Genomic DNA, 12,680 nt, shown 5'->3' with positions numbered 1-12,680 from the left:
TTTGGAAACACTTCAGTGCAAAACTGCACATTGCAATAAACATGTTTTTGTTTTTTAAAAAGCATGCATTAATTGACCATTTTTGTTTTTAAAGAAAAGCAGCCAGCCCAACTGTTCCAGAACATGAGGATCAATGCCTCATGCCACTTTGCTTCCAGAACTAAATTCTGCTGCTACTTGACATCCCGACTGGGATGCTTATTGTAAACAGCACCCATGGAAGCAAATAGCATTTGGAAGGGGAATGATTTTCAGCATGAAAATGTCACGAGGGTCTGACCCAAATCAGGAGTTTGTTCCAGAATGAGGCCTGGAGGCAGTTTTTCATCAAAATGCAAGTGGCTAAGTAACGCTGCAGCTTGCAGGATTTCTTTACCCCACATTTGCCCACTTGGCTGCCTTGACCTGCAGAACTGACACTGTTAGATGTGCCACATAATACTCATTCCACACTTGTAATAAATTGGTCTTTTAGTGTGATAACCTGGCCAACAGGGTGGGCTGAACCTGTGGTAAAGCTGATGTTGTTTGAGGATACACAAACCAGCTCTATGGTGCTTCTGTAGGGATGGATGGATCTATTAGTTTTGGTTTCCAATCTTAACATTTCTGCAGCTATTTGCATTTCTTTTTAAACCTCATGAAAATGAATCCTCATTTTAGTGCCCTCCTAGATATACACATTTTGTGTGCAATTCTGCCTAATGTATACATCTTTGCAGAACAGTTTTCTCATCTACGGTGAATTTCTGTATGTTATTTTCATTAATGTATGCATTTGTGTGCACAGTGGTACCTCAGGTTAAGAACTTAATTTGTTCTGGAGGTCTGTTCTTAACCTGAAAATGTTCTTAACCTGAGGTACCACTTTCGCTGGGACATAGGTGGCGCTGTGGGTAAAACCATAGTGCCTAGGACTTGCCGATCGTATGGTCGGCAGTTCGAATCCCCACGGCGGGGTGAGCTCCCGTCTTCGGTCCCAGCTCCTGCCCACCTAGCAGTTCGAAAGCACCCTTAAGTGCAAGTAGATAAATAGGTACCGCTTTATAGTGGGAAGGTAAACGGCGTTTCCGTATGCTGCTCTGGTGCTGGTTCGCCAGAGCGCTTCGTCACGCTGGCCACGTGACCTGGAAGTGTCTTCGGACAGCGCTGGCCCCCGGCCTCTAGAGTGAGATGAGCGCACAACCCTAGAGTCTGTCAAGACTGGCCTGTACGGGTAGGGGTACCTTTACCTTTACCACTTTCGCTAATGGGACCTCCTGCTGCTACTACACTGCCACCGCACGATTTCTGTTCTCATCCTGAAGCAAAGTTCTTAACCTGAGCTACTATTTCTGGGTTAGCGGAGTCTGTAACTTGAAGTGTATGTAACCTGAAGCGTATGTAACCCGAGGTACCACTCTATATCACTTGGCTGGAGAAGTGCATTGCAAAATTGGAAAAGTGAATTTTGAAGGATGTCTGAGGCTCAGTTTGCATATTGTTTTGGAAAGTGCAGATTAAGTAGGTTTACCCTTAAAAGTGAATTTCATGAAATTTCTGCATTGCAATGCCTGCACAAACTATTTTAGATGTTTTGGATCTTTTAAAAGCACTTCTGGCTTTAGCAAAGCCAAACCAGCCACAATACGTGGTAACCAACATTACTGCAATAGAGAGTGTAAATTTTGTTATGATGCTGAGGGCACTTACTGAATAACTCCTGTGATGAGCTGTGCACACATTCCCTCTTCCATCCCTGTGCCCAAAGCAATTTGAAACTTGAAAAAATAATGGTGGTTGTTTTTTTAAAAAAAAAAGCAAGAAAGGGCAAGTGCATATTTGCATTGTCTCATCTACACTGATGCGTTGTGTCTAGCTTGATCAGTTTCAGCACTTATTTGATTTGTATTGGACAGGGCGAAGCTGCTGCACTGAGCATTAGAACAATGAAGAAATGTGCAGTGCTCTCTCTCTCCTAAATGAAGGCTCCCTGCTTGTTCTTTAACTCTGCATGTGCATGATAGCCGTAAGACATGCTGCTCTCTTTGTTTCATAAAAAAAAGGTATACAACTGAAGCCCAGTCAAAACATAAGATGTGTCTGTGGCTGGAAATAAACAATAGCTTTCAAGAGAATTGATGATGGTTTGACAGAGATGCCCTTTTCAATGCAGCATCTATTTACATATTTCTTGTCTCCCACTTCAGGCACTCCACCCACTCACCTACCCCCCAATTAAATTTAATTAGTCTTGGCTTCCCACAAAAACCTCTCAATTGTGCCTCTTAAGCAGAAACTCTACATTTGCTATACAAGTTGCTTTAATTCAAATTTCAATAACACTTGTAATTTCCAAGATATTTCACTTTAGGGGGGACTTTTAATCCCATTTCATCTTAAATTGTGTGCCAGCTGCTCTATGGTGATAACCTCCAGGGGTGGGAGAGTGGTGCTAGTCTGTTGCAGAATGCGCCCCCCCCCCCGTACTGTTACATCATAAAAACAAAGAGATTTATTAGCCTTTCATATATTTATCAGATGAAGTGGAGTCTAGCTAGTCCAACAAAGCTTCTGCCTTCATACTTTTTAGTCTGTAAGCTACTACAAAGCCCTTTGATATTCTTGCTCCTCTATTGGCTTTCGTCATAGCAGATTTTCAGGAGTTTGAAACTTTTTTTAGCTTACCCGCCCTCCCTGCACTCCAAACCTTGTACTCTGAGGCTGTGCACATGGAGGCGACAATGGTGCTTTCCACTCCTATTAACAGCAGCCAGCATGACCAGTGACCAGGGATGAAAGGAATTGTAGTGCACAACATCTGGAAAGAACCCTCTGGGTTGCCCCTGTTGGCTGTTTAGTCGTTTAGTCGTGTCTGACTCTTCGTGACCCCATGGACCAGAGCTCGCCAGGCACTCCTGTCTTCCACTGCCTCCCACAGTTGGTAGTTGGTGTTTATTTAACCATTTTAAGCTGATCCAGTCCTGTTGGAATCAAGGGAATTAAGTAGGTATTCACATATCAAACTTACCACTCACCTCCAATACATAACATAGGAATAGCTCATTCATTGGCTAGAGATGTTTTAGCAAGGAATGCCATAGGTGTGTTGCTATCTTGTATGCTTTGATCATTGTCTTATTACCTGGAGCAGGGATGGGGAACCTGGGCCCCTGCAGCCATCAGGGGTGATGGGAAGTAGAGTCCACACTATGATCCATGATCTGGGCAATGATGCTACCTCTGTTATATCACATTGTCCAAGGTGATCTGGTGCTTTGTTTGAATTGAAATAACTTTGATATCAAGGATCATCATCAGATGAATTTTTGCAGCCCAGGGTAGGGTTTGAACTGTTGACCTTCCTTGAGTGAAAAAGCTTTTGCATTCTGCTGTTTGATCTCCTCCTTCACTTTGTCTCCTTCTTGCTAATAAAAGAGCTTAATGCTTCACATACAACATGTTTTTCAGCTGATGTATTAAAAAAAACCCCGTGGCTTTAATTCCATGGCTTCTTCCTGCAGCAGACCTTCATTTCCTTTAGGGACTTGGTACTGGGATATCTTTTCATTTGGCCTTCTAGAATACCAGGGTTTTCTTCAGCAGACATAACAATCACTGTTTGACTCCTAGCACCCTGCCCTGCAAAGAAACTGATATAAAAGAGGTAGCTATGATGAGCCTGTTGCATGAAGAAGAATCCCATGGCACTTTAAAGATTAACCAATTGTATTATGGCATCAGCTGATGTCGTGAGATCCCAAACTCTGAGTTGATCAGTGACCTGAGTTGTTACATAGGCTGCTGTATCTGATGTATGCAAGGAATTGGGGAAGGGTGATAGCTTAGTAGAGCATCTGCTTTGCACACAGAAATGCCCAGGTTCAATCTCTGCAGCTCCAGGTAGAACTGGGAGTGCCCTCATCTAAAACACTGGGCAACCATGGCATCAGTCAATTAAGGCTCCTTCTGGTGATCTTATGAGCTCCCCAGATCAAATGAGCCTCTGATTCTGCTGTGCAAGGTAACGTGGCTCATTTGCTAGAGAGAGCAAATACATTTCTAGCCTACTTAACATCCTGCTAGCACCTCCTAACAGTGGTACCCTGGGTTACATATGCTTTAGGTTACATACGCTTCAGGTTATAGACTCAGCTAACATAGAAATAGTACCTCGGGTTAAGAACTTTGCTTCAGGATGTGAACAGAAATCGTGCTCCGGCGGCGCGGCAGCAGCAGGAGGTCCCATTAGCTAAAGTGGTGCTTCAGGTTAAGAACAGTTTCAGGTTAAGAACGGACCTCCGGAACAAATTAAGTACTTAACCCGAGGTACCACTGTAATGCCTCCTTCACCTCTGCAGTTGTTTACAGCAGTGTCACAGGGACCAGCAAGGCTGCATTGGCCCAAGCGTACCCCTCATGCCTGCTCTGGGTTAACCAGAAGCACAGGTGGGCCAAGACAGTGTGGTGCAGCTATAAAGGTGAGATGAGTGACTGATAGGGATGGATGAATCTGTCCACTTTGGGTCCTCTCAATTTCTCATTTTCCCAGTTCTCCACATTTCTACAGCAATTTGTGATTTTTTAAAATTTATAAATATCATTCGCATACCACTGTGAATTTAACTAATTATACACATTTTTGTAAGCAGTTTTAACTAATGCATGTGTTTTTGCAAGCCACTCCCCCTAATACAATGCATTTATTTCCTCTCTTCCTGCCTATCACTCTTGCCTTCTGCTATGCAAAGTGAGGTGATTGTCCAGGGCTGTCGTAAGAGATCTATTTTGGCATACTTCTCCCTGTGCAATCAACACTGCACAAAGGAGAGCATTGTGGACTGTGTTTGCAGGTGCCTTCCCTGCCCAGGACTCTCAGGACTCTCAGAACTTAGCCTGCCACTATCTCCACACTGCCACGCACAGAAAACACACAGCAAGGCTCTCACTGGTTACTTGCCCCAGTTGCATTGAAGAAGCTGTACCATGAAAGAGATATTCCTGTCGCTATATGACAAACATCTGTTTCCTCCTATTTTTTGAATGCAGCATATACTGGCGGAAATGCTGGGGGGCTTTCTTCCCTTTTCTGGGCAGGGGGAAGTTGTATGGCCTGGATCTAAAGAATGTTTGGAGCAGAGAGGTTTCTCTTGAGGGTTGTATGATTGTTACTCAGTTTCTCTCCCCCCCCCCTTCTCTTTTTATCTTCCTGGAGAGGAACGGATATGAGTACTGTACGTTGAAGCCAGGCGGAACTTCCTTAGCTTGCTTTGGCACCTTTGGGAAAGTGCAACTCTCTGTGCTTAATGTTATGTGCTCTCCATGTCCAACAAAGCAATGGCCCAAATGCTCCATTCTCTTGTCTTTTTCTGTTCTGTAGCAGTATCAGTGACCATTTGCCCCAGGATCCAATGTGGCTTATTTTAATAATAATAATAATAATAATAATAATAATAATAATAATAATAATAATAATAATTTATTTGTACCCCGCCCATCTGGCTGGGTTTCCCCAGCCACTCTGGGCGGCTTCCATAGAAACCAAAAAACACTAAAATATCATACATTAAAAACTTCCCTGAACAGGGCTGCCTTAAGATGTCTTCTGAATGTCAGGTAGTTGTTTTATAATCTATAACTAGTTCTCAAAGACAATTGATCTCAAAAAATGCAATCACTGCCCTTGTTGAGCAAACAGTACATTTCCAAGCACAATTCAAAGTGTTGTTGCTGACCTTTAAAGCCCAAACGGCCTCGGCCCAGTATACCTGAAGGAGTGTCTCCACCCCCATCATTCTGCCCAGGCACTGAGGTCTAGCTCCGAGGGCCTGCTGACAGTTTCCTCATTGCGAGAAGTGAGTTTACAGTGAACCAGGCAGAGGGCCTTCTCGTTAGTGGTGCCCGCCCTGTGGAACGGCCACTTGTCAGAATTCAAAGAAATAGGCAACTATTCAACTTTTAGAAGACATCTGAAGGCAGTCCTGTTTAGAGAAGTTTTTAACATTTGGAGTTTTATTCTTTTTTAATGTTCTGTTGAAAGCCGCCCAGAGTGGCTGGGGAAACCCAGCCAGATGGGTGAGGTAGAGTTAAATAATAATAATAATAATAATAATAATAATAATAATAATAATAAGCACTATGCTGTTGCTGGTACAAAGAGACACCTTATAGAGAGAGATGCCTGGTATTTATTTCTTATTTTTTAAAGTTGAAAGGGTCTGCCTGTTGTGTACAGTAATCTTAGGTATTGGCACAAATGTCACTGTCTATCTCTTTCTCTTCCTCCTCCTCCTAAAAATCATTCTAAACTATTCTTACAAACTAGTGATTGGCTGGAAGTTCAGGGTTCTTGTGAATCAACTCCTGAACTGACAAGCAAAAGGGAAATCTCCTAGCACTGTCCCTTTGTTTATGGAAGACTTGAGTATGCAGAGAGCCTCAAGGTGGTGGTGGGTGGAGACTTGGCACCACGAAGGCTACCATAGCTTGCTGTTGGCTTGAAGGCACTTGGCACTCCCACACTCCTGTGGGTACCACCCAGCCAGGATCTGGCCCTGTTGCAACTTGTTCTCTTTAGATGGAAAGAACAAGCCTGATGTACTTTCTTATTGTTATGAAACATAAACATCCTGTTTGAATGGATGCTTCCTTTTCAGTTCATCCCTCCTTTTCTCTCCATTTGAGCTCTATGAAAAGCCCAGCCATTCATAAATTGGCAAGGATCAAAAATGGAGGAAAATCAAAGCATTGGCCTCTTGTGCACTTTCGTCTCCCAGTAGGATATGTACACACAAATACACATTGCAAGAGGCCTCAGGAGAAAGAGTGCCTAGCCATTGCCAAAGCTTTGCAAGGAGTGCATTTATCTTCGTAAAAGGGCCATTTTTCATGTTCATATTTTCTGTCTTCATCAAACCAAGGCATACATGGTCTACAAATTTAGTGTCTGCCTAAAAACTACTGAGCACAATTTTAGATCTTAAGTCTGCAGGCTTAAGTCTCTTATTTTTTGCTAAGTGGTTAGATGCGGGTGCTTCACGTAAGATGCTGCATAGATAGGAGGCTGCGTCAAAATGGAGCTCCCAGAAATCTGGCTCTAGCACCTCTTGAATCCAGCTAAGTCATATGCAGGGTGGACTCATTGAAATTAATGCACCTAAATTAGTCACATTCATTAATGTCAATGGGTCTTCTCTGAATGTGTCTAGTCAACCTCTTCTCTCCTGCAATACCAGGCCTCTATCTCCAGTGCACACATGTGCTTCCAGTGCACCACCAAGACTGCACTACACATCTGTTTGAGCAGTTTGTCAACTGACTGCACTACACATCTGTTTGTGGGGTCTGAACTGAACCTTGTGACCAGTGGTTCTTATTTTATTTCTTTTTCAGATATATAACCTGTGGGACTAGGTTTGCTCTTGCTGGTTCCTCTTTGTTCCCTGTCCCCAGTATCCTCCACCATGCGCCCACCCCTGGTGCTGACACTGGGGGCCAAACTAGATGTGACATTTGTTATGTGGCTGGCCATGAATGATTTATTTTTTCTTTTACAAATGGCTGGAATGAAGGGGAAGCTAAGCCAACTCAGGACCATGGGAGGGGAAACAACTTATTCCCATTGTTTCTACTGAAGTCCCAATTGGAATTGCTCCCCATACACCAGCTAATTGGAAGAAAGCCCCATTGGTGCTGTTGGAAACTTTCTCCTCACTGCAAATAGGTGCCAGGCAGGGGTGGGGATAAGGTTCAAGTTCCCCTCCCCAATGTCACAGTCCTGATCCAGATCAGGAGGGCTTTATACCGTCTACTCATTAAAAAAAAAATCAGCCATGCAAGGCCAAACCACAGGACCAAGCCACCTGGAATGCACTTCCAGTTTCACAATGGAGATAATGTGTGTTTTATAGCATTAGGTGTAGTAGTTGAGGTCAATATTGTTCCTTATTCACTCCTTGACAGCATGTATATTCAGCAGTACTGGAAACAAACAGAAATGTTTGTTTTAGATAGAATATTCCTGTGATTTATTAAGAAATGTATTCAAAGGCATTACTTATTCAACTTATAGAAAGTTTTTAAATTTTTGTGTCTGTGCTTTTTGGGAATTTCTGTGAGTGGTCTGCAAATTAGTCCTTGTAATGATCCAGCTGTTAGATGCCATTTTCAGAAATTCAACTTTCCTTTCTCTGGCTTACTTTTTTTAAAAAAGGCACAGAAACTAATTGAATTGTTTTCTGTTTACCCCCTTAAGCTCTGCAGAACGTAAGCATCTGGTGGTGATGGAGCTGTGACATTCGGACATTGGATTTGTCAGTATGGAATTCGTTGACAGCTGCCAACATGGTTGCTCTAGGCCAGTTCCAAATGGATATGGAAACAAGATTTTTCAAACTAATCAAAAGGAAAGATCCAGTGATTTTAAGCATTCTAATTCTTGTGATTTCAATGATGATGAAAAGGAGGATGGAACCAAGCATAAGAAGAAGAGCAAGGGCAGTCGGCTTTGGAATTTTGTCAACCTGAAGAAAGCATCCTCTATGAATTCCAAGAGACCTCAGTCCATGATCCTCTTTGGAGATAATACGGAGATCTTGGAGCAAAATCGTAAGATGTCCTTAATGGAAAGGGTGAGGTCTTTCAAGAAGCTAAGATCATCTGGTATGGCCAAGAATATGTCCAAAACCAAGGCTGTTATTATATCTGTGGAAACTCAGGAAGATCTTGAGCAAAAAGCACTTCACCGAATTAAGAAGCTAAGTAACAATCAGCGTCCATACCGCCATTCCTATGCAGGTCATATTGAGGATTTGGATTCTTCTTTTGAAGATGTTGAGGTGAATAGCTGCGTGCTAGATATCGCTGCCAGTGAAATTAAATGGCACAAGAATTTTGGCACTGAAATAAACAGCGACAGTACTGATAATGACTGTCACAAAATGCCATCGGCTCAGAGGTGCATGGCTCTAGAATGTGAGAATTCTCAGGAATCTGGTGTTGCACAAGGGGACTCTCAAAGGAGATGTTCTGCAGCTGCTTCTGAAACTAAAAAAGGAAGAAGTTCTGGGGTCTGGAGTTACATCAAAGGGATTTCATTGACAAGCAAGGACAGTGAAAAGCTGCCCGACATAAGCAGGGAACCTAATTTTCAGGACATGGGAAATGCAACAGATGATCCCACTTCTTATTTTGACTTTGATGTGGGATGTGAGGAGAGCGTTGGCCAGTCTCAAAGGGTTAAGGGCAGCCACTTTGGTGGGGTTCTCCGATTCTTCAACAGCTTTGCTAGGAAATGGCGGGGCTCTTCGAAAGAACAAAAGCCAAACTCCAATTCCAGACGCCAAAGGCAGGAATCAACTCCTCCCCAGGAGCCTCTGGTTATCATAAATGATAAAGCCAGCAGTTTCTCTTCTCCAGGATTGTCTCCGGATTCCGGAATCTGGGATAACCGTAGTTCAAAAAGTTCCGCTGGTAAAGGGCCACCCCAGGAAAGCACAGATGCCGAGAATTCCCATGAAGTCTTCAGTGAGAATAGCAGTTTCAATGAAGTTTCACCCCCTGCCATAGGTTTGCCAGCTTTTTGCCAAACAGGCTTTCTCAGTGACTGTTCATTTCTTGATGTGCATGGTCTGTCTATGGATGTGCCACAGGTTCAAGAGCCACTTCTTGATAAAGTAGACAACTGGGGCTTAAGTGCTGCTCCAGTAGGCACCTGGGCATTAGAGTCTTGGGTAGAAGGCAATACTGAACACTCTGCTGATACCCCAGTGGACCCCAAGAGCTTGGATATTAGTGATTTAAAGACTCAGGATTTGACTAAGATGGATGTTAGGGATATCAAAAATGCCTCTCTGAATTATGAAGGGTTTTGCAACACTGAGCTGGATTTGGAGGTTTTTTGTAAAACTGATGAGGGTACACTGGGCCTAAGCATTGTATCAGAGGATGTTGACGCTGTACCAAGTAGTGTTGTTGATGCTCCAGATCTGGCTTGTCCTGTAGTAGATGCTAGATCTCTCCATAGGACTGCAGCAGATGCAGAGCACCTGGTCAGAATTTCACGAATTAACCCAGACCTAGAGCTGATGACACCAGCAGATATCACAGATGCTGGGACTATATTAGCACATAGCCAGATCCTGGAGAGTGTTCCAAGGGATGGACCGCCCTTGGCTACTGTACAAGCAGACAGCCAGGATTTAGCAAGGACTCGAGTACATGCCCATAATTCAGAAAGTTATCCTGTGGATACTGAGAACATTAGCACTACTCTGTCTGCTACTCAAGGTTTGTGCAGCATCTTGGAGGATGTTCACAACCCTTCTGCATCTGCTTCTTTATGCTGCCAAAGCTATAGCCAGCAAGTGCCAGATCGGGAGAATTTTCCCATCAAAATGAACGGAGACACCTTCCAATTACATCCGGATCCGGTGAGGAAAGCTCGCAAAGCACAACGCCCTGAATGCAGGGGAGTTCGTCATCCAGTTCAGATGAGTGTGTGTACAATTGTCCCCTTCGCTGAATTCAACAGTGCAAAGGTAGTATCTTGCTCCAATTAGGCAGTATGTCAAATAAATCTCGTTTATTTCCTCTTCCCCTATTCCTTCTATTCTTAAAGCAAAGCTATGTGTGCACAATGTGCTAATTGCAGATCTTTCGAATTCTGTGATCAGAAAAGCTGCATTCTGCAACCTATATGTTATGTACTGAGGGACACTCAGACCCAACAGTGTAATATATTAGAACAATCTTTCTCCAACCTGATACCCTCCAGATGTTTTGGACTACAACTCCCATCAGTCTATCTAGCATGTTAGTACTGGCTGGGACTGATGAGAGATGTAGCCCAAAACATCTGGAGGGCGCCAGGTTGGTGAAGGCAGTACTGAAAGAACTGTGACTTTTAAAAAGCAAGCACTAAGCATAGTTGCAAAGGAGCTATTGGTCACCAGTGGCAAGTGTGCTGCAGAAATTTTGCACCTTGATGTGTATTTGTTATTATTATTATTATTATTATTATTATTATTATTATTATTATTATTGCATTATCTTTCTGTCTATCTATTCTCAATGTAGTTACAGGTAGGTAGCCGTGTTGGTCTGCCGTAGTCGAAACAAAATAAAAAAAATCCTTCCAGTAGCACCTTAGAGACCAACTAAGTTTGTTATTGGTATGACAGAGCTTATTTATCTGTAGTTCTTTCTGTGCATTTTCTCTCTCGATAGAGGACATATCTTTTCAGTTCTGCCCGTCTGCTTCTGACAACGTGCTAGGCCTCTATTCTGTGCAAACACCCTTTCGTTTGTTCAAATTGAAATGTACAGAACACTTCAAGTAGAGAGAACTGAGGTTTTCTTGGCAATTTGGGGTCATCTGTGGAGGATACCTGCCAGCAGGGTCTAAAGAGAGTGAGGAGCATACACCCCCTTTTAAATCCACCCCCTTTCCCTCTGCTTTCCTTACCACTTAAATGAAATTAGGCACAGCACAGGACAGATGCACAGGCATAAATGCCAGGTTGCACTGTGCTGACCTCCTTGCTACCTCACCCTTCTGGTAAGGAACCCACCCGCAGGGAAGCTAGCGCATTGACCTGGCTTGCCATTTTTGTCAGGGTGATGTGAAAGCACTCAAAGGTTTCCCGACAAAAGTTGTCACATGTACCGGTAATTGGCAGTTGCTCTCTGTTGCGGGTTAATCCCCTAAATTTGACAACTAGCAAGGAGTTAGGGTAGCTGAATCCCTGTAATCTTACAGTTCAACTCTATCACTGCATTTCCATGATTTCCACAGGGCAGGCCTGTGAATGTGTGCAAAATACGTGCATGGTTTGTGCTTTTCTCTCTCCTGTGGTTGGTTTGCCGCAGTTTACAGGGGGGGGAAAGCGCTCCCAGTCCAGCGAATGGGCTGACACAATACAACAGGAACCTCCCCCCCCCCGAAAAAGCCCAACAAGCGCAGGGATCAAGCTGATAAGAGCAACCTGTTGACTCCTGGGCCTTCCGGCCTCAAGCATTCAGGAGCCTCTTGCTATTTTTGGCCAGAGGAACATCAAGAGCAAAAGGGATACAAAAATATCCCTCCCTGGCCTTTAACAATCCGTTTTTGCATGCTCAGATAAAGTGATGTCTAGAGAATTAGAAAAACAGATGTAGTTCAGTGGCGTTCTAGTTAGGGAAGAGTGCAGAATAGCTGTCAACCGGCTTCCATGTTTGGGAGAAGGGGTGGCATCAGGCACCAGACTTAAAAATGCTGCAGAGAAAAAGCCTCTTGGAATGTTTATACTAATCGGCCTTTTGGCTGCTGTTCTTCCCACAAGGATTTGATGGCTAGGGAAACTTCTTCAGGAAACAGGCTTGAAGCATAGGACTGTACATAGTGATGGGCAAACGTTGTTAATTTTTCTCTCTTTCTCAGTTTCTTGTTTAAATCCAACCTTAAATTCAGCCTGCCACATTTCCACATTGATTTGCAATAAAAAAAATTAAGTCTTTAAGGGAATTTCTGTGTACTTTCATGTACCTTTTTACTTAATACACACATTTTTTGCAAGCAATGACCCCTAATAGAAAGCATTTTTGGACATTATTTATATCAATGTGAGCATTTTTGTGTGTGTGTATTTCCCCTAATACATTGGTGGGGGTGGGTGGGTTGTACAATATTTTTGCTTGGATAACTACCGTATATTGCAAAGTTC

At 43.3% G+C, this 12,680-nt stretch overlaps 1 protein-coding gene and 1 long non-coding RNA gene across 3 annotated transcripts in view; one reads left to right on the top strand and one right to left on the bottom strand.

Moving 5' to 3' along the window:
* The window catches only part of ARHGEF9 (Cdc42 guanine nucleotide exchange factor 9), a 272,573-nt gene that overhangs the window by 23,132 nt on the left and 236,761 nt on the right, over positions 1-12,680 (top strand). For both annotated transcript variants that reach the window (XM_081179284.1, XM_081179285.1), the window contains exon 2: positions 8,234-10,517. In XM_081179284.1, the coding sequence (XP_081035410.1) occupies positions 8,298-10,517 (2,220 nt within the window). In that variant the 5' untranslated portion in view covers positions 8,234-8,297. The remainder of the gene's footprint in view (positions 1-8,233; positions 10,518-12,680) is intronic.
* The window catches only part of LOC308578815, a 107,275-nt gene that overhangs the window by 40,658 nt on the left and 53,937 nt on the right, over positions 1-12,680 (bottom strand). The window lies entirely within an intron of this gene.

The sequence above is a fragment of the Podarcis bocagei genome (genome assembly GCF_964188305.1).
Source record: "Podarcis bocagei genome assembly, chromosome: Z".
Lineage (NCBI taxonomy): Eukaryota > Metazoa > Chordata > Lepidosauria > Squamata > Lacertidae > Podarcis > Podarcis bocagei.
Note: the sequence above shows the minus strand (reverse complement) of the source record. Positions and strands in the feature narration are given on the sequence as shown.